This window comes from Lepidochelys kempii, chromosome 22 (genome assembly GCF_965140285.1).
Source record: "Lepidochelys kempii isolate rLepKem1 chromosome 22, rLepKem1.hap1, whole genome shotgun sequence".
Lineage (NCBI taxonomy): Eukaryota > Metazoa > Chordata > Testudines > Cheloniidae > Lepidochelys > Lepidochelys kempii.
Window position 1 is genome coordinate 22,144,134 of NC_136401.1, and position 25,921 is coordinate 22,170,054.

Consider the following 25,921-nt stretch of genomic DNA (forward strand, 5'->3'; position numbering starts at 1 on the left):
CATTTTCCACTCTCAGGGTGTTTTGTTTTTAGTGCATGTTTGTGGTTAAGGGCAAGGGGCCAGGATAATACAGACTGCAATTCCTCCAGTTTTCAGCCCAGTGTGTCCTGCCGGTGACCTCGAGCCTGGCCTGGGCCCCTCCTCCAGAGGGCAGAATGGTCCAGTGGACAGGGCACCGGACAGGGAGTCAGCAGACCTGAGCTCTCAACTCAGCTCCTTCTCTTTAGGCAGGTCACTCCCCTGCCCTGGCTTATGGTGCTGACCAGGCTCTTGGGATGAGAGGTGCTACGTAAGAGCTGGGCATTGTTATTATGGGGCATGTCACGCTCCAGCATCAATGGGTATTTTGCCTTTGTGCCTCAATGCTGCTGTTTGCTTCTTCTTGCTGGCTGGCTTGATCTAGGACTGGGTCAGGGTGAGTCAATCCCTCCGCAGCACCAGGTGACAACACATTTCAGGTCAGAGGCACCACCCCAGCTAGTGCTGATGCTGTGAAGTGTAAGGTGTCAGACACCAGCCAGGTAAATGCTTTGTCTCCTCCCCCTTGTCTGGCTAGACTGCGAGCTCGGCAGGGCAGGGATTGTCTCCAAGGCCTTGTCTTCACACAGGTGCACTGTTTTCATTCGTGCTTTAGATATGGACTTAACTTGGTGTAACTTGTGTTTCCAGACAAAGGCCTTGTCCTGTTTCTGGACAGAGCCTAGCACAACAGGCTCCAATCCCAGCTGTGCTTTCCAGGTACTTGGCTTAGGAAAACATCATGGCCATGCTGTCCGGCTCAGGGGTTCACAAAACATGAGTCAGGCCCCTAGCCTGCAGGACAGTAAAAAGGATGGGGGAGTGTCTTTCTGTTCATTTTGTGCTTTTAAGCATTTGGGGTCCCGTTCTCTGCAAACAGGAGTGCGAGAGCTGGCTCTGGCCCTGTCCGATGACAGGACACTGGGCTAGATGGGCCATTGGTCTGGCCCCGTCTGGCCGTCCTTAGGAGGGCATGGAGGGCAGCTTGGAAACTGACTCCTGATAGGTGTAACAGTCAGACAGCCAAGAAACAGAATCCAACACTGATTATTTGTAAAAAATCTGGTTTCTGGGGCCTGACTCGTGCTTTGGGAGCATTGTTAACACTGGGTTCTGCCATGTAGCACTCACTCACACGGCTCCTTCTGGCCAATCACCTGCTTGGTGTGTTTTTAAGGCAGCTCCCATTAAATCTGGAATTTTCTACCTTTCCTCTGCTCCTAAACTTCCGCGGAAGTCACAGATTTCCCCCCCAGAATTCCAGCTAGTTCATATAATCCTGTCCATGACTAGAACACACATTGTGTGGTATCTGGCACTGCAGTAGTTCACCTCCACATCAGCAGCCAGGAGAAGGGCAGTGGTGCTGGGACAGACAAAAGCAGGACTGCTTGGGCAGGTCATTTTGAAACCATTTAAAAAAAAACCCCACCAGATATTCCTACACGGTACAGAAACCTCATCTACAAACCATTCAAATGCCCTCCACTGACAACTGCGAGAGGCTCTGATGACATGGGCCGTTAGCTGCAGAGGCAGCTACGTGTGGACGCTGAGCCATGAGTTTAACAGAACTACGCGTTGCTGCCCACAGGAATGGTGAAGGGCAGCCCTGTGGCTAAAGCATTGGGCTGACCTGGTTCTGCCACTGACCCCCAGGGTGACTTTGGACAAGTCACTGGCCCTCTTTGGGGAGAATTATCCTTCCTTTCTCCCAGCCTGCGTCCATTTAGACAGGGAGCTCCTCAGGGCAGCCTCTGCCTCTGACCAGGGCTTGGTGCAGCCCCTCGTCCTACGGAGGGGCCACTATAATGCAAGGAACAGAATGCAAAGGGGCTGAACCATGTGAGTTTCAGCCTTTTCCCTTCCAGTACCATGTCTTGCAGCACTGACCTGCCTGTCCACCCGGGTTCTGACACGAAAGACTCGGAGAAAGCAGGCCTGACGTTTCCATTTACAAGACAACAAGAATTGTATAATTTAAAGACAGAAGGGACCCGTCAGTGCAGGACTGTGCCTTATAGCATATTTTCAAGTGCTTTGTCAAGTCCAGTTTTAAATGTCTCAGGTAATAGGGCTTCTGCCACTTCCCTTGGGAAAGTATTTCACCAGCTCACAGGTCTCACCATTGGGACATTTCCCCTGGTATTCTGCTTATATTTCCCATCTTGGTTGTTGGCAAAATGAATTGACTTTGAAGTTCTGGAGGCACTGTGTTTTCAGGGCTTCAGGGCAGCACCAGGTCATAAATCCTCCGGACAGTCCATGCTCAAAGGGCAATCACTGGCATTTCGCCCTGTGACAGCAGACCAGCGCCGAGGATCTAGCTGCACCTGGAGCTGTTAGCAGGAGAAGCCACAGCCCCACTAGATGCCTGCCTCATCCTTAGTCACTCTCACTCTGGGAAGAGAAAAGGGAGGAGAGCACTGGTTAGACAGGAAACACCAAAGCTTCAAGCAGCACGCTCCAGGGTTGTGTTGATTTCCATGATGCACCACAACTGCCCGTAACCCTCTGTATAGGCAGTGGCACAGAGGCAGAGCGGTGCTGCGGGGAAGGGACGTTTTGGTCAAAAGGCACTGAGTCAAACCCCAGTCTTTGGGGAAGCACCAGGGGATCTGCAACACCCACAGCGGGCAGGCAGGGTCCTGGGAAAGGCTGGTGCTCAACATGGCTGCCTGGGCCAGCCTGGAACCCGTGCCTTTGCAGAGTTATTGCAGCCCGAACCCCGTTTTCCTAACAACCTGTCTGCAACGCCATAAAGACAATGGGAGAAATCCTGCCTTCAGGGATGCTGTAACTCCCCTGAGCTAGACACCGTCACTCTGGATTTACAGCAGTGGGACCAAGAGCAGCATCTGGCCCACTTAGCATTCCAGGGGATGAAGCTTTCACCCCATAACTCCCGATGAGCCAACGTGAGGCTCTAGGGCTCGCACTTTTCCTCACTTCCCTCCTTGCTGCCTCTGTCTCAGCAGGGGCTCCCAAGCCAGGACACAAGCTGGAGGTGAGGCGAGCGCTCTGCCAAGGGCCTGCGGCTGATGGCAGTTGCAGCACAAGAGTCAAGCCACCAAGGTCCTTCACGTTTGTTTGGGAGCCATCTGGAAAGCCTCTGCTCTCGCCAGGGTGACTGACCGCGGCATTCGCCTGCACACATGGGGCAGAGACAGGCACTTTCCCACTGGAGCTCAGTCCTGAGGCCAGCTCACCTCCATTTTGCTGTGAATCCAGCTGAGGAGCTCTGTAACTTGAGTGTAAACCCCGGGCTTGTTCTTCTGGCCACAGCCAATTCCCCAGCTCGTCACTCCGGCCACGTACCACCGGCTGTTATCCTCGCAGACCAGGGGGCCGCCGCTGTCACCCTAGAGCGGGAAGGCAGAGTCAGGAGAACTCGGAGGGAGACCCCGCCGTGCACTCAGTTTGCAGAGGTCTCGAGTCACTGCACAGCTGGTGCACACTCCAGGGTGCCGCCGGGTGCAGTGCCCAGAACACAGCACGTCTCCAGGAGCAGCTTGACCACACGTCTGTGCTAAGACGGGGGGTGTCTGTGGATCAATGTGGTGCCCACCCCCCTCTAGCCAACCCCCACCCCTGCTTAGGCTGCAGACCCTTCCAGACTAACATTGGCAGAAACCTCACCTGGCACGAGTCCCTCCCTCCTTGCAAGTACCCTGCACACATCATGCGGGGGGTCAGCTCGCCTTGGTACACGCTACTGCTGTTGCAGATCTTGTAGTCGATCAAGCCCACTTCCGCCTCCCGCAGCTTTGGGGAGGTGTTCTCTGGAACAGTGACAGAAAAGGGACAGGTGAAGCAGTGCCCTTGGCTTGCGCACAGAAAGCGAGTCCCTGGCCACCTGCTGTCACCGCTAGATCGCAGGCTGCAGGCCCCCGGCACATCACAGCCGTAAGTGAAGGTGCCACAGGGATCACTGTAACGTACGACTGCACTGAATACTGAATGAGCTGTTCATACTACAGAATCCCACAGCAGGCAGGTCGCTGGCTCTTAGCCGTGCCCACAGAAAGGTATTCTCTGAAATCGTATGCCCTGTTTCCATCATTCAGACCACTGGGCTTCCTCTCACAGACATCTTCATGGTGGCTTCACAGATTAAAGTCACCTTAGCAGAACTGGCCACCAGCTTCAGGCATGTTCACTGTGGGGGTCCTCAGATCGGGACCTGTAGGGCCCTGATATTACAGAGGTGCTGAGCCCCCCTGGACTTCCATCAACAGCATCTCAGCGCCTCTGAGAATCAGGACCAGCAGGTCTCAGGTTGCGCCCCTCAGAACTGAGGCACAGAGTCATTGGCCCAGACTGAAAATTCTGGCTCCCCCGTATCCTGTAGCACGAAGCATAGCTGCCTTTTCAGGCCTCCCCCATGGTGCTGCCCGGCTGGACTGAGGCCACAGCAGGGCATGTGGCCCCTCCCCAAAGGGAATTCAGATTCAGTCCCCACTCTCACCTTCGTTCTCACTGGTTTTGCCAAAGCCAGTGATGAAGCACGTCCTCCCAGCCTGGAATGTCTGGCCAGACATCGGGAGACAAGCGGGGCGGACCTGCCCTGGGAGAGAGGAAAACACCAAACAAGGAAAGAGAGTGAGCCTGACACGCACCAGGGAATAGCTGCAGTCACTCGTATTCCAGCAGCCTCCGCAGGGAGCGTTGTCGTCTGAAGGACCTAAACTCGGGTCTTGTCTCACTAACCATCTGTCAATGGGTGGCCCCCTGGAGTGCCCTCCTGTGGCAGGCCACGGCAGAACTGGTGCATCTGCCTCAGTTTCTCCTCTCAGGTAACCCAAGGACTCTGCCAGGCTCTCCTGCCTTGGGCTGATTTATTACAGAAGCATAGTGTAAACAGTCCCTTTATCACCCCAGTGCAAATAGTCCTTCAAATCACATAGCCTCTCAGCCACTGACGGAACACATGCCACCTTCCGGCATCTTCCGCCACACCAGACTCTGTCAGCCCTCCTATGTCCCTCAGCCAGGACAGGCACCCCAGCCCTTCCAGCTGGACTGCACCCACTCTTCCCAGCCTCTCTGCTGGGAGATCATCCACTCCAGGGAGCGCCCATCGCGCCCCTTGGCCCCCTCACTGCTCCCCGGGGTTCAGCTCTCCAGCATGCAGATGTCAGTGGGTAAATTTCTCCGCTGCTCCCACACCTGAAGCCCTCTCCGGTGTGGGGAGGTCAGCCGGCAACCCCCTCTTGCTGCTTTCCTGCCTTCCCCCACGATACACCTCCTGGCTCCAGCAGCTCTCACCTGCCCCTTTTCCTGACCCTTGCTCAGGCAGCTCTGATTCACCAGCCCTTTCCCTCAGATTGTCCCTGGTCCTTCACTGTCCAGGGGCTGCCCTGCCCCCTTGCCTGGACAAAGGGGAGCAACTGTTCCGGCACAAAGGATCCAGGGCCAGCCACCCTGTGACATCCTCACTGTGACCAAGCCAAGCGAGAAGGCTCAGCAAGCATCGGCCTGGGGCGCACCTCCCCGGGGGCTGGGAGGCATGAGGCCCATGCCCGGTGTGCTCCAGGAGCCCCACACTAGCCCACACCACGTGGCAATGGCTGTCAGGCTGGTTCCTTAGCACTGGACGGAGCCGTTTTCAGATTACACGGAGGGAGGGGAAAATTCTTGGCTGTAATAGTGTTTGGACGGCGCTTCCAGGGGGTGCATTCATTGGTGCTATTCGAGTCTCATTCCCAGGTCATCTGCCCAGCATCCCATTAGCCAGACCCTAAACCGATCTCCATAAACATGCCTACGAAGATCCCAGGACCCACTTTTACAGGTATAAATCAAGAGATGTTCTCTGTATGACTCAGCAGTGCAGGGCTGTTCACCCCACATGCCCATGGTGCCCAGGGGGGATGACAATAAACACCCATTTAACGGCTCAGCAGTACCCCCTCGGCCTTCTGTCTGCCCGGTGACGGCTGTCAGCCCCGGTCCTGCCGCCGGACGTGCAGAGGGTCCCTGTGCCTGCATAAAGCCCCACTGTCACCCTCAGGCTCTGCAGGGAGACGGTCTCCGCGTGGGCATGCTCAGTACAGCGCTGTGCACCAGCTGGGCCTTACCCTGATTACAGGCAGAAAAGTGCCTGTGTAAAACCGGCACCTTCTTACCGACGGCATCTGGCTCCCCCCTGCTTCTCATGTGTCTTGGAGTCAGACCTCATTGCCCAAAGACGCTTAGCCCCTGCCTGGCCTGTGGAGCCGGAGCCGCTCTGGCTGGCCAAGTCAAGCAGACGCACAGGCCCTGCAGCTCCCAGTCTGAGGAGGGTGGGAATTAGCCTCACCCGATATCGTTAAGGGCGTGGCAAGTTTCACCAGCGCAATGTCGTAGTCGTCATAGTCATCGCTGTAGTTGGAGTTGATGATGATCTGGGAGGTGGGGATGCCCTTGGCAGGATGAAGCAGGTTGGAGGCCCCGGCATACACTTTCCACTCATTGAGGATCTTCACGCTGTTCCTAAGCAGATGTAGACAGGGGGATGTAATGCAGGGACTGCCCTGAGCAGCAGGGCCAGATTCCAGCCTCCCTCCAGCACTTAGTTTCAAGGACTGGAGTTAAAAAATTGGCAGGAAATGCTCTCTCCCAGTTTTGTTCAGCTCAGACCCCGCTCCCTACCAACTTCTCTACCATGCCAATTGAGGTTTGGGTTGCTCAGCCCAATCCAAGCAGGACTTATGTCCGAGCCTGACCGGTATACGCAGGTCAGCGCTTTAATTCGCCCCCTTCAAAGGCAATGTCCCTGTTCTCTTATCTACAGCGCAGGTCTCAGCTGTACATTCTGCACAGATGCTGATTTCTTATTCCAGGCATTGGCCCCGACGTGTGTGTTTGCTATTGGCTTTCTGTCTGCGCGCCCCTAGCCGTGGATGCATCCACCTTAAAATGATTACATATAAACCGAGGGCCTGTGCAAGGATCGGCTACTGGTGTGCACTGAGAGCTGCAGCGGGCCCCAGGAGCCGGACTGGGCTGGAACACAGCTGTGATCCTGCCCTCTAGTGGCTGGCAGCTAGTGGAAATTCTGTGTTAGCTCTTGTGGTGGGGAGCTTCCAGTTTGGGTCCAAAGTCCCAGCAGAGAGAGAGAGCCAAATTCTGATCCCAGGTGACATCAGCGTTGATCCATAGTGACTCAAGCTCCAGCAGAGTCTGTCTGCATTTCAACCCTGTGACCGAGAGTGGAACATGGCTCCCGATAACTCCCATCTTCTGTTCTCCTCACCTAGGCCTTTCCCGTCATCAGCCGCAGCTAAACCAACCCTTGCTGGCTGCACCCAACACAGCCAGTTAGCAGGCATACCACTTACATGAAAAAGCAGTGGGCAGCTGTCAGCACCCACTGGGTATCAATGACTGTCCCCCCGCAGATGTGGCTCGGCCCGTACTGGAGACTAACTTGCCAGGGCCACTTACTCGCCGAAGCTTCGTTCCCCCCAATGATCCGGCCAGAAGTCCTTTGTCCACAGCCTGAAGGAAGAGAAACAAGCTGAGGAGCCAAATCTTCCCGTGGGAGCCTGAGGGGAAACTCAAAAAGGTCCATTAGCTCAGTCAGGTGCCTCAACAGGAAAAATCATGCCAGGCCCACCTGCATGTTACAGGATCACCTAACAGATCGCACACCTGGCAAAACGTGCTCACGGATAACACTCCACCAACAGGGACAGAGCATTTAACACACCAGACCAGAGCAGTGGCCCATCGGTTCCAGTATCCTGCCCCCAGCTGTGGCAACGGCTTTCTGCTTCAGTGGAACTGCAAAGAGAACCCAATAATACCCTAGACAGCTGTACAATGCTGGCTGCATGCTGGGAGGAGAGTCTAAAGTCATTCAGCCTCCACTTTTACAATCCAGCTGGACAATTGGACTCTCTGACCCCTGCAACTTTGAATTGCATGGGCTATTACTTACACCCACAGTGAAATAGGGTAGCTATTATGCTAAGTAATATATATTCCACTGAGCTGGAGGGGTAACAAAAACGGGCCGGTTTTGTTCAATATCTTCATAAATGATCTGGAGGATGGTGTAGATTGCACCCTGAGCAAGTTTGTAGATGACACTAAACTGGGAGGAGTGGTAGATACGCTGGAGGGCAGGGATAGGATACAGAGGGACCTAGACAAATTAGAGGATTGGGCCAAAAGAAATCTGATGAGGTTCAACAAGGACAAGTGCAGAGTCCTGCACTTAGGACGGAAGAATCCCATGCACAGCTACAGATTAGGGACCGAATGGCTCGGCAGAAGTTCTACAGAAAAGGACCTGGGGTTACAGTGGACAAGAAGCTGGATATGAGTCAGCAGTGTGCCCTTGTTGCCAAGAAGGCCAATGGCATTTTGGGATGTATAAGTAGGGGCATTGCCAGCAGATCGAGGGACGCGATCATTCCCCTCTATTTGACATTAGTGAGGCCTCATCTGGAGTCCTATGTCCAGTTTTGGGCCCCATACTACAAGAAGGATGTGGAAAAATTGGAAAGAGTCCAGTGGAGGGCAACAAAAATGATTAGGGGACTGGAACACATGACTTATGAGGAGAGGCTGAGGGAACTGGGATTGTTTAGTCTGCGGAAGAGAAGAATGAGGGGGGATTTGATAGCTACTTTCAGCTACCCGAAAGGGGGTTCCAAAGAGGATGGATCTAGACTGTTCTCAGCGGTAGCGGATGACAGAAAGAGGAGTAATGGTCTCAAGTTGCAGTGGGGGAGGTTTAGGTTGGATATTAGGAAAAACTTTTTCACTAGGAGGGTGGTGAAACACTGGAATGCGTTACCTAGGGAGGTGGTGGAATCTCCTTCCTTAGAAGTTTTTAAGGTCAGGCTATACAAAGCCTTGGCGGGGGTGATTTAGTTGGGGACTGGTTCTGCTTTGAGCAGGGGGTTGAACTAGATGACCTCCTGAGGTCCCTTCCAACCCTGATATTCTATGATTCCATGATAAGAAACAGGGACTTTTTGCTTATATATTACAGTGACAGACACCTTAAAAACCCCGAGTTGTGACAGACAGATAGGATACAGAGATGACTAGATTAGGATAGATGAGCAGTTCTAGGGGCAGGCCCCTAGTATTTACTTGTATACGTTTACAGAAAGTGAGCACATAAATAGACAATAGCACAGACTGATATTTTCAGTCTGTCAAGAAAAAGAAAGAAAGAAAGAAAGAAAGAAAGAAAGAAAGAAAGAAAGAAAGAAAGAAAGAAAGAAAGAAAGAAAGAAAGAAAGAAAGAAAGAAAGAAAGAAAGAAAGAAAGAGTGTACAACTGTGATAAAGAAAAAATGGCAGTTGACATGATGTCACATGAGATCAGCTGAGCTGATCTAAATTTTGTGAACTTAAATTTTTTGTTAAAATTTTCATTGAAAATTCAAAATTTCAATGAAAAAAATAACCTCCTGAAAAGTTTGGGTGAAAATTCTCTCACTTTTCCAACCAACTGCCGAGAAACTGGGATCTGGCAACATTTCCAAAACCCAGTAAAACCATTTTCACACGATTTTCACACCAGTTCTTTCAGTGGTTTCGAGACCCGCTCTAGACCCAGCTCTCCTGTCACCATGTCTATGCTTTATGGCAATGGTAAAACCTCCCTCTTACTTGTGCATCGGAGGGAGACGTATTTTCCCGTGGGACACTTGGAGCTGCAGGAGAGAACAAAACAAACGAGAGACAAAGTCAAACATGGACCCAGGCTGAGACAGCACAAGAGAAAGAGTCCGAGTGGATGATCCCTCACCCTCCTGTCCATCCTAACATGCTCAGCCAGCATGTAAGCAACGCAGATTCTCTCTTGTTGTTCAGTAAAGAGAAATGGGAGTTCTCTACAAGATCACGTCTCCCCTTCACTTCCTGGAAAATCCCTTCAGGTTGCCTCTCTCTGTCTCACAGCTGCAGCCCCACCTCTGGCAGGTGCACACAGTGGCAGACAGACAGAGGATGACTATTTTGGAGCCACTCCAGATTTACACTGGTGTAAAGTGAGACCAGAGTTTGTTGTTCCAAGGTGCTTCGGCTCCCTTAAGCACCAGGCACCCGTGGGTCATTGCTAAAGCATGGGCCACTCTCCAGCAGGCTCAGACCTGCCCTGACTTTCCTTGCGGGTACATGAAGTTTTGCCTGGGTTCCCGCCGCAGAACGAGTGCAGGGGCTAACTGCACTTCATGGTTCTCTCAGAAATCCAGCTGACGAGAGACTGCTCAGATTGCTCCTCTGGCCGTTAGCGCTCCCATCCCATCAGGGCTGCGGAGGTTGTGCTACAGCCCTCCCCTCCCTTTCCTGGAATTGCTGGAAAAGCTGCCGTGGTGGAGGGGCTCCGTGTGCCCCCCTCCGAGCAGGGCTGCCAGACTGGGCCAAGGCGACACAACACTGTCTCCTTTCTAAAGCAAAGAGCCCAGTCTTGCCAGGTTGCCATCTCTGGTGCCCAGCCCTGCCCCCTGTTTTTGTTCCGGTGTCCACAACGAACTCAGGCCTTTTTCCCCCCGAGTTCGTTCAGAGGGGACCGTGCAGCGAGTGCCATGGGCAGAGAGGGGCCCCGAGGGCACTAGAGGACACGGGGAGGAGCAGGGAAAAGGCAACTGATCCTCTTCATTACCTGTTGAGACTCTGCTGGATCGAGGGGTGCTCCTTGGTGACAGTGAGGCTTTTGCCAGGGAAGGAGGCTGGCACGTACTCTGTGCTGAATGTGCTGGGAGGAGACAGAACAGACATGTCATGCTGCCAGGGTTCCTTAATTCTCGCTCCGCAAAGGGAAAATCAGGCATGCAGCAGAGGGGCTAAAATCCCGTAGCCCAGAGCGGGGCATCTCCCCCCGCTGCTGCCACTCACACTGAACTGCAGGGTGGTGCTGTGATGGGGCCCTGGCACTCGAACCCCGCAAAGCGCTAGTTCACGAGTACCCCACTCTGGATTAGAACCTGGGTCTTCACCCACTGTCGGTTTAGAACAACCCCCTGCTTGGGTCACCAGAGGGGCTTGAACCCAAGCACCCCAGAGCAAACAGCAAGGGCCTCAAAGGTACAGCTCCACTGCAATAAAAGATCCATGGCTTGGGCTTGCGGGGCTGAGGCTGCAGGGCTAAAAGTTGCTGTGACCCTCCCCCTTCCCAGGGTCCCTGAGCCCAAACATCTATCCCACAATTAAAGAGCCCCATGAGCCTGAGTCAGCTGACCTAGGCCAGCTGTCGGTGTTTAGTTGCAGTGGAGACAGACCCATTAGCTGGCAGCTGCAGTAGCCAGATGTGAACCACCCACTAGAGGGTAGCAAAGATCCAAACTCCTAAAGTGGGTTGCACTTAGTGTGACCAGACTGGAAGTGTGAATAATCGGGACAGGGGATGGGGGATAATAGGTGCCTATATAAGACACAGCCCCAAATATCAGGACTGTCCCTATAAAATCGGGACATCTGGTCACCCTAGTTGCACTAGAGCTAAGGCTGGTCTATCCCGGGGATTTTTGCATTGCTGCACTGACAGTTTAGCCATACAGATGCAAATCCTAGTACACACGCACTGCACTAGTGTAGAAAGTTATTTGCACCATTGCTTGTGAAAACAACCTGGGTAACCTGCACCAGTTCAAGTCACTTCTTGCAAGGGTCCTGTGCATCTGCACTGGGGGTGGGGGGGAGTTTGCAATGGGATAGTGCAGCTACACGGGGGTTTCCCACTGCAGACAAGTGCCTTGACTCCCCTTCCAATAACAGCCGTGCATGGATCAGTGCTATTCCCCGCCATTCCCAGGTCAGGTTCCCCTTGCTGCAAACCCCAGGGTGACTTAGCGAACGCCATACAGAGGGAAGGTGCAGAGAGAAACAGGAGGAGTCCATGCAACCCTCAGCAGCTAGCAACCACAGAGCAGCGGCAAAGGAGGGGGAAGTACCTGGTGGCCGGAAGGAAGCCATTGTGGGAGAGATTTTCAAAGAACAAAGGGCTGGTAGGGGCCCAGTGGCATTGCCTGGGGGCTGAGTACTTCACTCTCCCTTGTGCCTTTGGAAAGCTCCCCCTGGATATGGGGAGCCCAGGAACAGGTCATTTTGGGCGTGGGCTGGGTTTCTGGCTTCCATCCCCCATCACTACACGCACAGTGCCCGTCTCTGGGGACCTACCTTTGAAATCCCAGTTGCTGGCAGGTCTTCCTGGAGAAGGAGTCGTTCCAGGCGCTGCTGCAGACAGGCAGCCACTGATTCTCGGTGCTGGAGTAGACGTGGAGCAGAGACTGATCCCACCTGAACCGAACTGCAGGCCCAGAGGAAGGAGACAGCAGAATCAGCAGGGGCTACAGGCAGCATTGCAGCTCCAGCTCACCCTCTGAGACAGGCACCTGGGCCTGGCAAAGAGCCCAGCCCACTTGTACCAGGGCTGAACTTGGGCCCTTGTGTCATGATCATGCACAAAAGCTGGCAAATGACCAGCCTGATTCCCCTCTCCTGCCCACAGGTGTAAATCAGGAGCAGCCCCACTGAATTGACAGAGTTCAACGGGCGCCAGGCCCAGGGGGGTGAGGAGAAGCCCGCCCCTGCGCTTTGCATCCGTGGGCATGGCACATTCTGTGAATGGATGTGCAGTGTGACTGTGAGCTCCACCCCAGCGCCAGGTGACAGCTGGGGACCAAAGGCCTGTTTCTGCAGGGGGCAGGGGCAGCCAAAGGCAGAACTAGCATCCTGCGTGCAGCCCCAGCCAACGTGCCTCACCCTGTTCACTGGAAACCAGTGCAGGGAGAGCCCAGCTCAGCCTCTTTGTCCCCTCCAGCCTTGATCTCCCTGAGGTGCTGTCAGCGGGGCCAGGTGTGTGTAATTGGTGCCAGTTCTGAATCCCCCTGGGAATTGGGAGCACCAGCTAACCCCACACAACCCTCACGAGAGTCATCACATGCAGCAGCTTCAGGCACTGCCCAAAATGTGAGAGCAAACATCAGGTCTGTGGCTACACCCTGCCGGCCCAGCCGCTGCCCCCTCTCACGCCAGGGGCCCCAGCTCCTCCCAGGTCCTGCACATCGGGGGTCCCAGCATTCCCTGGGCCCCATGCCATCTTTGGCAGCAGTGCAAACTCCTGCCCCAGAGATCTGGTCACGTCTGGGGGCTCGCTCGGAGCCTAGAGCACAAGGCCCTAAGACAGGGCATGGATGAAAGCAGCGGCATGACTCCAGAGCCTGTCCCGCTCCCCACTCGCCCTGCGGGACACCTGCGTCCCAGCTGTGTTACCGCAGTCCAGCTCATCACTCTTCTGGGAGCAGTCGACCACCCCGTCACAGCGTACGGCTCTGTGGCTGCAGCTCTCAGTTGGCTCCTTGTACAGAAAGCCGGTGTTGGACCGCCAGAACAGGACTGCAAGCAAACACACAGAGGTGAGCTGGAGAGAGTTGGGTGGGAGGTCACCTGCGCTGGGAGGGGATATTTCCGGCCAGCCAATTCCATCCCAGGCCTGGCAGCTCCTTCACCCCAGGCCCCAGACACCCCAGCTGGTGCATGGTCAGGGTTGCACTAACCTGGGCTGGATTCTTTGGAGCAGTCGCTGTTGTGGTTGCTCCAAAGTCCCGGTCAGGGGCATAGAGAGGATGCTCCCCAGGCACAATCCCCCTCACATGGTATCCTGCTCCAAGGTTTGCAAGCAATAAAGAGCAGGGTCACTCAGCCTGATGCCCCTCCCCCCGATGCCCCCACACTCAAGCCAAGTGATTGTCAACTCAAGCCCCCACCCCTATATCAGTGCTACAACCCGCCCCAACCCCTGCTCTCCATGAGGAACTGTCTGGAAAACTGGGCAGACAAAACTCTTTCTGAAACCTCCAGAACCTGGCCCCCTAGAAATGCAGCCAGGCTCAGTCCCGAAGGGTCACAGACCCACACGCACTCAGACGACATGTGGCCCATTTACGGTTTGTGCTGGGTTCAGGCAAAGCTCGGTGGTCGCTAGGAGGAAGCAAGTGGAAGTCAACTGAGTTTCCCTTTGCAGTTTTGGGCTCCCCTGAACCAGAGCTCAGAGGGACGTGAATCCACATGGACGACACCCAGAAAAGAGTTCACAGTCCAAACACTGAATGCAACGTCTGAGCCTGGATCATGGTTCACAGCTCAAACCTCAGGCTGTTATAGGCCAAATCTGACTGGGCATCTTCTGAGCCAGGGTTCTGCCCTTGGGATCTCAAGGTCAGATCCAGAGTTTGCTTTAGGCCAATCTCTAGTTCACCTGATCCCCACCCTTGTCCCAGGATATCCAAAACTGCTGCATTTGACTCAGCTCCATTCAAAATCCATTCTCACTTCACGCAGTTTTAATTTGCATCTGCAAAATATTCGCCCAGTAAAAATGTTTTGAATCCACTTGATACAGCACCGGCTCAATAATGCAACTGATAAAAGGAAAACTAGCAGCTAGGTTTGACAAAGGAATTTTAAAAAAATAACCGCTTCATCATCTGTAAAACCTGGAAAATAACTTTTCGGTCTCTGCTGATTTTCCCTTTCCATTTGGTGAGCTCTTACTAATTCCCCGCTGGCTGTGTGCCTGGCACAGAGATTAACTCAGAGTAGGAGGGACTAGCATATGTGCTGATGGCTGTGGCCACACCTGAAAATATTTACAGGAAATGGAAAGTGTTGGCCTTATCTAAACATCTAACCATCTGCCTCTGATTACTTGGGTGCATGTCACATCTAAAACACTAGGCAGAAAGATGTTGTTTTAATTTCCTTGTGAAATTCTTTGCTCCAAGGTGTCCAGCAGATGTCAGGAAAACTCAAGAAATAGAAGGATGGAGGCATCTCACCACCTGGGCCATCTTTCCAGGAATCACATCCTTAGCACTGCAGCTGCATTGCCTCCTTCTGACAGCCAGGCAGTGCCATTATGTGCTAGCCTGTAGTTCCCAGGCTGTGGCTGGAGTTGACAGGAACAATTATCAAACCCACCCAGGGGGATATGAAGAGCTAGAAGGAGTGGGGACCAGCTGAGCTCCTAATTAACCCCCTTCTAGTCTGTTATCAGTCTCAAATCAATGGTGTTAAACCAAGAGGTTGTATATGATGCAGAAAATACAGACCATAAATCTCTAGTCCATGTCTGTTAAGCTGAGCCCAGAGTGGAACATCAGATCTGAACCGTCTTCATTCTCAGGGGAACTTTGGACCCAAATCAGAAAATCCCAGCTCATGTCCCTCTATAACGGGCCAATCTGAGCAGCCTTGAACTTTAGGGGAGCATGGGTGCTGACACAAGCTTTACAACAACTCAGACCTATGTCTCATTGCACGATGGGACAGGCCAGAGGTATGCTGGGCAGGTTAAAGAATGTGAGAATGGGGAAATGGCTTTCATTTCTGGCTCTCCAAAGCCCACTGGAATCAGTGAGAGTCTTTGTATTTATTTGAAGGAGCTCTGAATCAGGTCCTTAAGTACTTGTCTTCTTTTCAGGGTTAGCTCCTTACTCATAGTGGGTAGGGGCGTTTGCCAAGTAACTCGGGTGGAAAGGCTAAGACAACTGTTCTGGGTGAAACCCAGATTTCTCAGTACATGAACTGTGTATAGAAGAAGATAGTGTACTCTCACAGGAGTTTAATGAGGTGTCATTTTAAAAAGTGTAGATTAGCACTAGAATCTGTTAAAAATAGAAAGCAAATGCATATCCCAACAGCAGGTCACTAGACACTGAAATTCAACACAGAAATAATCTTTCCACGTAAAAATGCACCACCGCTCACTACAGTGACATCGCCAGTGTGCAGTAATGCTAACACCAACAATAATTTACAACGCAGCGTTTGGGCTGCGCACAGATGCAGTTCTGGGATGGGGAGAAGTGGGGATTTGAGGGAGAAACTTTGGCCAATCCCCTATGCTTAGGCAAAGGGCCCCAGGGCAGGTGATGCCTCTGCTGAGTGTACAGGCCCTGTGAGTTGAGAACTACACATTCAGGCGCATGGAACCCCGTTGGTTCCTCACCCATGGCTAGCAGGGCCAGCCCGGCTCAGCCCCAGTGAGAGTTCCAGTATTAGGAAACGTGAAGGTTAGGCCACTGAGCCATCCCCTCCTGCCACCGCAATCTGAGCAGCACTGGAGAGAGCTCGAGGAGTTTGTCAGATGATTATTTCTGCAGGGATTTTCTCCATTTCCTTTTACAGGCTGTCGGGTTCCCTCCTGTTAGCGTTTCTAGTCCCAGAACCCTGCTGGCAGGCCAGTGGCTGTGCTTGGCCTGCCCAAACCCAAAGCTGGGTGACATATTTCCCGCAGCGGGCCAAGCCCCTAGATGGGCGCAGGGACTTGGCCTGCACCCCAGGATATGCCAGTTTTGCTGGTGGCTAACGAAGGGGAAAGGACTCACAGAGCAGGATGAGGGCAATGAGCAGGACTATCAGAAAGGAGAGGCAAAGGATCAGCACCAGCTTCTTCTGGCCCATGCACGACGAGGCCTTGCACCTTGCCGCTGGGGACACTGGAGATTGGGATGACAGAAACACAGTTACTAGCACACATGGTTGCCAAGACAGTCCCAACGGAGAGGAGGGATGCTCAGCCCTTTGGACACGGCAGTGGTGTTACCTAGGCCTGCGGAGGGATGTCTGGGGATGTGCGATTGCTCCTTCGCCAGCAGGCACATGCCATTTCTGACAGGCAGGGGAGCAGGTGTCCCTAACACACACCGTTCCTTCTACAGCCCAGGGATCCCAGGCAAGCTGCTTCCCACTGTGACTAGACCTCCGGAGAGCAGCCTGGGCAGAGGCAGTGCAAGGATCCCAAGGCTTCTCCTGCCAATACGCCCGGGCTCCTGCTAGGGCTGAGAGAGGCTTCGTTCTCCTAGCACATTCATTCCTTGGTCCCTCTGCTGGGGCTGACAACCCAGCTGCTCACCCCAGTGTTTTCTGGGACCCAGAAACGCAGGTCACATGGGCCACCGCACAGCGGCGCTCCGTCACGGCAGACGTGGGCTGGATTTGAACTGGCAGCCTCCAGGTGAAAGGCTAGATTAGCCCATACCATCATTGTCCCCATTACGGGTAATTTTAGTGTAAACCCTGGTTCTCACAGGCAGGATGTACAGGCCATCCACGTCACCTCCCCATTCCTCAAAGCAGGGCGCATCCCACCCTTGGGCCAGGTGCAGAGGTGATGCACAAGGTGCTGTGAGTACAGCTCCTGACACTAGCCAGGTAGAGCCAGGCCACAGGCATCTAAGTGAGTGCAAAGGAGTGTAACGTACACCCCTTACACATCGCTCTGCAGGAGGGCAATGCCCCTGGGCATTCCCTCCCCTCCTTCCACTGCTGCCACCGCATCCCACAGGCCGCAGGGAGCCTGCCAGCTCCCTGCTGAGGGTGTTCCTTTTAGCCAGCCGAGGGTGATGGGACACAGTCACCGGTAGCTCTCCATATGAGACTGCACCATCCAGGCCTATCTCCCAGTCAGCTCTCCCAGCGTGGCAGGAGCTAATGCATGAGCGACTGGGGCTCACAATTCCAAGGCTGGCTGGAAGCACACGCCCAACCTCTCCAGGAAGCAAGGACTTCCCAGTAGCTGTAGCTGCCAAGAGACCTGCCCCACCCATCTTACTTGTGTTGTCACAAACCACATATCGTGGTGGAGCCAGTCCAGACTCTGGAGCGCACGGCATGAAGTTGCTCCCACAGACCCTCTCTCGTGGATGTGCAGACGGGGTGGTGATGGGGCAACTGACTCACAAGGCATAGGGGTTGGGAGCGAGGCTGCTGTTTGGCAGAGCCAGACTGATCTGTAGGTAAAGAAAACACCATCACTCACACACACTACTGGAGATTCCCTGATGATAGCTCCCTGTAGCCAAAGGCCAGCCTGGGTGCCCAGGGAAAGCTAGAAGACTTGCCTTCATGAAGCAAGAGCTCATTTATGCAGCCAGGAAATCCAAGTAGCAGAGCTTCCTGAAGGAGCTGGCTGGCTTTGGCAGCCGAACATCCCAGCAGATGTACCTCCAGAGTACAACGGGCCAGCTTATGGAGGCAAAGAAAGCCCAAGAGGTGCCTCTTCCCAGAGCTCTTGTTGAGCTGGAAAATGCTGAGCGTCTCTGCAAAGAATCATGCTGCATCATTCTGGTTTTTCTCCTTTTGGAGGCTGACAACCAAATTTTCCAAGCTGATCACCTAGCTCAGGGCATCTGATTACACGTTTGGTACTCAGCTCAGTCACTGGTGGCTCGTTTCCCTGTCCAGTGTCTCAGTGCCCATGTGAGAACCCAGGTGAGGAATTAGGTGCCCCAATTTATGTACCCAGGTTTGGAAACTGAGTATCTATCATTATATAAGTCCTCTGAGTCACTCATTCAGAAAATGCCAATGTAACTTCCAGTTGTTATTTAGTAACATTTCATAATTGGTGTTCCAAGCCCGAAACTTCCTGAGCCCTGGAATGCTGCTCTGCAATTATGTCACAACTGATCAGTGTGAATATGGGACTAAATATTTATCTCCTCTACCCAAATTCATCTCTCCTGAGTGCTTTATTAATTTAATCCAGATACGTGTGTCATGTTCCCCCATTTCTCCTTGGAGAGAGCCTGAGCTTTGAATTTAGAACAAACATTGGTTTTGCTGCTAATGTAGGTTCTGTTTTAAATCCCTGGCTAATTTTAGCAGTAAAAAAGTCACATGCAACAGAGAACTTGCAAAAAAGAAAATTTCACTTGTGCAGGGAGGGAGCCCAGGAATGGTGCAGCAACCACCAGAATTTGCTATGAGTCAGCCTTTTGATATAGTTCGTGCAAAGGGGAAACAAGTCAGATGTTTATGGTTCATAAACATTGAGTTCATAGTTCCTTCTCCATGTGAAAAATGCAAGGGCTATATCCTTTGGGGTCTTTCTCCTGGGGGGGTTCCACTCATTTTCAGTGCTTACTTATGATTTGTCCCACAGAAACTCTCTCAAAACCTTAATTCGTGACATAAGCAACAGACCTGGAAAGATCTGGCTTGACCCAAATCAGCTGCTTCCCCAGCGAGGTGCTGAGTGAGGGAGAATACTCACCCAATGAAAGAAGGCAGAACCATTCCATCATCAGGACAGACATCCATTGTTTAATCTGAGATCCTGGGCACTAACCTTTTCAAGGGCATTGGACACATCACTGTGATGGAAGTGAGCCTGAGCTGTTAGGTTTGAGCCTGAACCATTGGCCTTTGGGATTTTTCTGATGCCCATCTCTACACAACATACAGTATCACAAAGGAAGGGTGTATGCCATAAGCAAGGGACATGCCATCGGACAAGCCAGCGCTTAATACCGTTCTGCCAACCCCAAACATTCAAAAATCGTGAGTCAGGCTCCAAAAAGTCATGAGATCAGCTTAAATTCATATCTTTGGAGTTTCTTCCATTTGCCCTCTGGCTTAAGAGCCTGTAGGGGTCACTTTTTCAAGCTTGTCTCCACAACCAGGAACTTCCTTTTTTAAAAAATGTAAACTGAGATGCTGGTGTATTCACATGACTGCAGGAGCTTGGGCTTGAAGAAAACCACCGAACAGCCTGAGACTCATGATGAAATCACAAGAGCTTATAATGCAGTTAATATATTACCCTGATTCCAGCTGAATTTTCTTATTTAGGGTTTTATTTAGCCTAGTTTTGCCCAATTTGCTATGGGAATAGCAGATTCTTTCATGAGTGCATTGAAAGGCTGTCACATTTCACTGTAGACTCAGTAAATACCTTCAAGCCCTTTGTTAAAATGTAATATTTAGCTTCCTTGGGTGAGTCACCACAGATATCCCTACCCCACCTACAATCAGACTATTTTCTCTTTTTTCTCATTGGTGGAGTACAACAACATCACAAAAAGCTGCTGGGACAGGGCTCTCGGCTTGCCTACACTTACCACTTCCAGAAGGTGAATGACTGATTTGTCAGTTCTCTGGCAATTCAGAAAAATTGTAAAAAATGTTTTGGATCGACTTGAAAATGAAATTTTTGGCAAATCATAATGCTGAAAAAAAATCTTGTTTTGGGTCAACCGAAGTGTCTCGTTTGGATTTTTAGCTTTTCTTAACATTTTGACATTTTTTAGATACAACTGAAGGAAATTTCTGAACCAGAAATCCTTTCAGATCAAAACATCAAAATATTTTGACTTTTTTGGAATTTGTTTTGTTTGTTTCTTTTAAGCAATTCAGTGAAAAATGACACAAATTCAGAAAACGTTTCGGCCAAAAAATTTTGCTCCACTCTACTTACACCACTCTTGCAACACTCTTAAAATGAAGGGGTGCCTCCTTCTTGAGCCCTGCCCTGTACATCACCTGAGAGCTGTTCTGATCAGGCCTCTTAATCTAAATGGGAGCCTTTCCCCTTTAGCCTTGACTTCAATGGGCTTTGGATCAGGCCCCACAATCCCAACCTTTTGGAGGTCTCTTCCAATGTTACATGGCTGAGCCAGGCCATTGACTGAAGTCCCCTTAAATCTGGTTGTACCGTGTGGTGTTTGTGGGTCTTGCTGTCCCTTTAAAAACTCGTCAAGGGGATTTAACTGAGCGACACAAAATGATGAAAGGTGGAGTGAAAGCTGCCCATCCCAGAACACGGGCAGTCTACGTACAACACACAGCAGTAATGCTGGTTCACCCAGTGTCTAGCCTGCCCATGGAATTCACTGCACAACAGGTCACTGACTGAAAGATTGTGGGTGGGTCACTGACTGAAAGATTGTGGGTGGCTCACGTTATGACAATTCTAATGACCAACCCCAGTGGCTCACAGCCAGTGCCTCACTGGGGAGGACAGTGAGGCACAGAGGAGTTAGTGTCAACATTTTCAAAAGCAGTGGCTAATTTTGGGGGCTCAGCATGGTGCACCAAAGCCAGATTGCTAGGGATGCTGAGCACCCCACAGGCCCCATGGGCTCCAGCCGGAGTTGTGAGTGCTCAGCGCCTCCTTAAATCTGAGTGTCTCAGATTGAGCACCCAAACTTGCATGGTCACCCTTTAAAATGTTAGCCAGAGGGACTTGCCCTGCAGATCTGGGAGCAGAGCTCTCTGGGATTCTTGGCTTTCAGTCCCATCAGACCACACTGCCTCCTTCAGTAACACGTACAGGCATCTGAGGCCCCGATCCAATGCCCATTGAAATCAATAGAAAGACTCCTGCTGACTTCAGTAAGCAATGGTCAGGTCTTAAGCTAACAGCAATAAGGCCAGTCAAGCCTCATGCTTCAGTGCATGAGCTAAGCATCTGCGTGAGGCCGGAGGGGGGTGGGGGGGCGCAAACCCTCGCCCAGACAGAGCCAGCAGCACACTGGGGGTTCTTCCCTCAATAGGGAAGAGAGGCCCCGTCCTTCTCTACAGAGACCTAAGAGTCTCTATGTGCGACTGCTACCGCGGTGACCTCAGCATCACTCCTGACCAGCTAGTCCCTACACCATCAGCACAACCAGTGAGCAGCCAAGGATTAAGCAAGCTGTGAGTCAGGATCCCGAGTAGGGTGAGAAAGGTGGGCTGTGAGTGGCTCTCTGCCCTTCCCCCAAAAACACACAGAGGAGCAGAGAGGTCACTTCCTACCTGTGCCCCTCCTGAGGCTTTCACACTCCTGGAGTGGAGGAGAAGAAGGGCAAGTTTGCCTTACTGTCATTTCCCACAGGACTTGGCATGTCACGGAGTGGCCCAGGGGCTGAGCTATTTTTAATTCCACTGAAATAACCAGCCTCCCTTCTCAGATCCTCCCCCAGAATAGTGTGGCTAACCAGGAGCAACAGGGGCCTGAATTTCAAAAAGGTCCACGCTCAGCTGAACCCATTTTCTGCACAGCCGGAGCTCCTTGCAGTCCCATGAGCAAAGCTCAGGTGGGAGTTCCCGTATTGTCTCGTTGGGTTCATTGGAGGTGGGACTTGTGGCAGACCAGACTCCAGAGAGAGCAAAAAAAGGTCATCTCTGTGTACTAGGTGAAGGAAGGTTTAAGTGGGACTTAAGTAGCACAAGGGGCTTGTGCTGTCTTCTGTCACCCAGACAACATGGAGTGAGAGTTGCTGGCCACTGAAAAAGTGTGCTGGGTAATGCACAAAGGGCCGATCTCAAGTGTGAGCGTGGTTTGAGCCAAACCTGTTACTGAGGTCCTGCTGCAGGGCTGAATCTTCCATCCAAAGTACAAGCCAATTTCAGGAGGCCACTGCAAATTTAATAAATGGCTGTACCAAGAATTCATGTGCTGTGCACAAAACGTTGGGATAGAAACAAGGAGGAGAGAAACTAGAAAACTAACGGGCCAGATCCTCGCTGTTGTCAATCCGCCCAGCACCACTGACTCAGCAGAGGATCAGGCCCAAGAGGTTTGAAGTAGAGCTGGTAGAATAATTTTCTGCTGAATTTCCTGATATTTTGCAAACCGATTTCTTGACAGTTCTTGATTCTCATTGTGTGCCCTGTTCCTGGAGATGGGGGGCGGGGGGAGATACATACACGAGCAGCGCTTTATTAACTGTTTGCCCCTCTCCAGTTTTACTCTTTGAATTAAAACTGGAGCACGTCAGCAATGTAGATTCATAGATGTTAAGGCCAGAAGGGACCATAATGGTAAAATCCAGGCTGCCCTGTTGCTTAGCACAAGCCAGAGAACTTCACCCAGTAATTCCTGCCTCAGTCCCAGAACTTTTGCTTGAGCAATAGTGTAGCTTTTCAAAAGAAATCTCATCTTGACTTAAAGACTGCAAGTGAGAAACAATCTGCCATGTCCCTAACATGAAGTTCACAAGGTAGGGAGACCCGCCACAGAGGGAGAGCATGGGCCGAAGCCCAGTGTTCAGAATCAAACAATGACAGGAAGGCAGATGCAAGAGACAGTTAGAAATTGTCTGCACCTTCAGAGTGGGTGTTTAATTCAAAATGAAAGGACACCACCAAAGGGCTTTAGAAACAGAAAGTCACAGGAATCATTTAAGTAGCAGTCGCATAAGAGGAATGAGATCGGTGGCAGATCAAACAACCCATGCGGTTTTGAATTAGTTGAAATGAGCTGCCTAACTATCTGCTCTTCTTCTTTCCTATTCCCCGGATCATCACACAATCTGCTGTGAGCCTCTGAACTCATTTGCCTTTCTCTGAGCTAGAGTGTAAACAGGGGCCTGGCTCTTGTGTGTGCTTGCACAGTGCGGCTGGAGCCTGATAAATAGTGCATTAACATAATAATAGTGACACTACTGACTGCCTAGCAATTGGCAAAATTCCTCCCACTGCAGAGCCAGCACAAGGCTTATGCCTCACTTGCATCTGCAGGATGGGATTAAGTGGTCAGTAGGCCCCTGTGCTGGCCAGAGTTTTACCCATTGTGAATATAAACAAATGATCCCTTCTCATGCACTATCACAGGAGGAAGTTGAGGTCAGAACATAGACAGTTTATAATGAACCAAAACCTGTGGTGTGACGAAGTAAAACCAAGCATGCTTGATTCTGCAATGCTATCTTGGATTTTTCCTCTGATGCTGTCAAGTACCCTGGGACAGGCAGCGGTCTATTTAGCACCCAGGCTCTGGGATTCTGAGCAAGGAACATGGCCATCAGTCACAGTGACTTCTCCTCTTTGAAATCTGGTCGGACACTTAGAGACCAGATGCTTTAGAAGATGCCAGCACAAAGAAGGGAATAATGCTGACATATTAAGGGAAGTTCTGCAAGGCTAAAACGTTGGTTCTGTGTTGAGTCAGCTGGAGCAGGTCAGAAACGGATTCCTGCAAGTCAGTGAGACAAGCCCCTCATCCACAAATCTCAAAGCCCTCTGTAAAGGGAGTGAGCACCCTTCCACCCACTCTACAGATGGAGAAACTTACACAGGGAAGGGGCTTACCCAAGGTCCTGCAGTGAGTCAGCAGCAGAGCTGAGATCAGCCCTCAGGATTCCTGACTCCCAGGTCCATGCTTTCTCAACTAGAGGGTAAGCCAAAATTGCCCAATGTGACTGCCTGAAGTTAGGTAATTTACTTGATATGTGAGTGTCCAAATGACTGGTCTGATTTTGCAAAGGTGCTGCTCTTCCCTTGCCTTCTAATGTCACTCAGACCTGGACTCAGCTTAGGCCAGACTGCGGGATTGATACTGGGCAGCGGGAAGCTACATTGGCCCAGGGGGAGCTCCAGAAGTGGCTGTCCCTCCCCAGCACATAGGAGGGGTGTACTTGCTGCACCAGCACGAAGGATGGTGAGTGCTGTCAGCACGCCCTGGGATCCTAGAGTCATCAATTATAGAGCCATAAGGGACCCCGGTGATCATCTACCTCCTGCCTAGCACAGGCCCTCGGCCTTGCCTGCAGTCACTCCTGTCGGAGCTAGAGCTGACTGTTTAAAAAACACCCCTTCTTGATTTAAAAATGGCCATGCTGGAAAACCTACCACCCCCAGGTGAGTTGCTCCAAGGGTTCATTACCCTCGCTGTTAAAACCTGCATTTTATTTCCCGTCTGAATTCGTCAATTCCCAGCCATTGGCTCGTGCTGGACCTTTCTCTGCTAGATCAAAGAACTCACTATTTCTTCAGGTCCATGTTGGCCCTAATGATCCAGTTTCCCCATAACCTTCTCTTGGTTAAATGGAACAAGTCCCCTGAGCACAGGGGGTGTGTTCTATTGCGGCTCAGCACCGTCACAGGCAAAGTCCAGCCTGCCCTTTCCTCCTTGCTGCACTTTCTGCCACTGCCACGGGGCCTATGCATGCCCAGCAGCGGGGCTAAGGTGCGCCACCCGCAGAGTGGGGCCAATGCCCAGGGGCTGAGGCCGGGGCACAGACAGGGAGGTTTCACCACGACAAGGAACCTACTGTGCCTCAGTCGAAGTCGATGCAGCTGTTCACCCAAGAGGCTGGTTCTTTCCGCTTGGTACCGTGCACAGGGGACCGTGGTCACTGCTCGCCAGACAGAAAGGGAGAAGGCCAGAAAGAGGAGAGACGATTGTTGGATGTTTTCTGCAAAGAGCAGTGGTTCTCAAAGTTTTGTACTGGGGACCCCTTTCACACAGCAAGCCTCTGAGTGCGACTCTCCCCCCTCTTATAAATTAAAAACACTTTTATATATTTAACACCATTATAAATGCTGGATGCAAAGTGGGGTTTGGGTGGAGGCTGACAGCTCGCGACCCCCCATGTAATAACCTCGTGACCCCCTGAGGGGTCCCAACCCCCAGTTTGAGAACCCCTGGCTAAGAGGGTGAAAATCATAATTAGAAATGGGCAGCAGGAGTGGAGAGCTCAGGACTCAGGAGTTCCTGGCTCCCAGCCCCATGCTCAGATCACACTGCCTCTCTGTACCAAACACAGGACCACATACTCTGTGGGAGCACATTGGTGCTGCTCCATTGACTTCACCAGAGCAGGGTGAATTTACACTAGCCAAGCATTTGGCCTTTTCCCTGGTCCTTGCACTTCCATGAGGTCTTGGTCTATTTCACCATGAAATATCAATGCCACTGAGTTAAAAGTAAGATCCCCTTCGCTAGCACAATGCCACCATCTTCTTGGCAAACACTCGTTAAGCCTTAAAGCGCCTTCTGAGGGAGGTAACTATTATCCTGCCCCTTTTACCAATGGGGAAACCGAGGCATGGAGCAGTGATGGTCAGTGTCAGGGAATAGAACCCAGAAGTCATGATTCCCTCCCTACGCCATCAAATTCTCCCATCTCTTACAAAAATGCTGCCTGGAGAGGAACGTCCTACAGAATGGGCAGGAAAACAAACCCAGGTTCCCCCCCAGAAATTACCTGTCATGCAAACAAAGCAGCTCGTTAATTAAACACTGATCTCAGGGAGGCTACTTCCCTGCATTGCTAACTCTGCAAGGAGCTGGAGGAGCTAGCTTACCAGATAGCTGTCCCGTTCCATGGCCGCCACCAGGGCTGGAGTCCAGGGATTACAGTGCCGCCAACTCCATGGTTTTCTGGAGAGTGTCGGATCCAAAGAGCACA

General features: G+C 51.9%; 1 protein-coding gene across 2 annotated transcripts; it reads right to left on the reverse strand.

Moving 5' to 3' along the window:
- Positions 1-1,983: 1,983 nt before the first annotated feature.
- On the reverse strand, positions 1,984-25,921 carry TMPRSS13 (transmembrane serine protease 13). 2 transcript variants are annotated; one of them, XM_073320746.1, is made up of 14 exons: positions 25,818-25,921; positions 24,782-24,865; positions 17,578-17,755; positions 16,352-16,462; positions 13,236-13,358; positions 12,141-12,270; positions 10,627-10,719; positions 9,633-9,676; positions 7,341-7,500; positions 6,320-6,492; positions 4,487-4,585; positions 3,658-3,800; positions 3,228-3,380; positions 1,984-2,418 (listed from the first exon to the last, which is right to left on the reverse strand). In XM_073320746.1, exons 3-14 carry the CDS (start codon positions 17,636-17,638, stop codon positions 2,404-2,406), a joined length of 1,305 nt encoding a protein of 434 aa, XP_073176847.1. In that variant the 5' UTR covers positions 17,639-17,755; positions 24,782-24,865; positions 25,818-25,921; the 3' UTR covers positions 1,984-2,403. The 2 variants fall into 2 exon arrangements, with proteins under 2 accessions (XP_073176847.1, XP_073176846.1); XM_073320745.1 differs by having other exon boundaries at positions 24,782-24,925.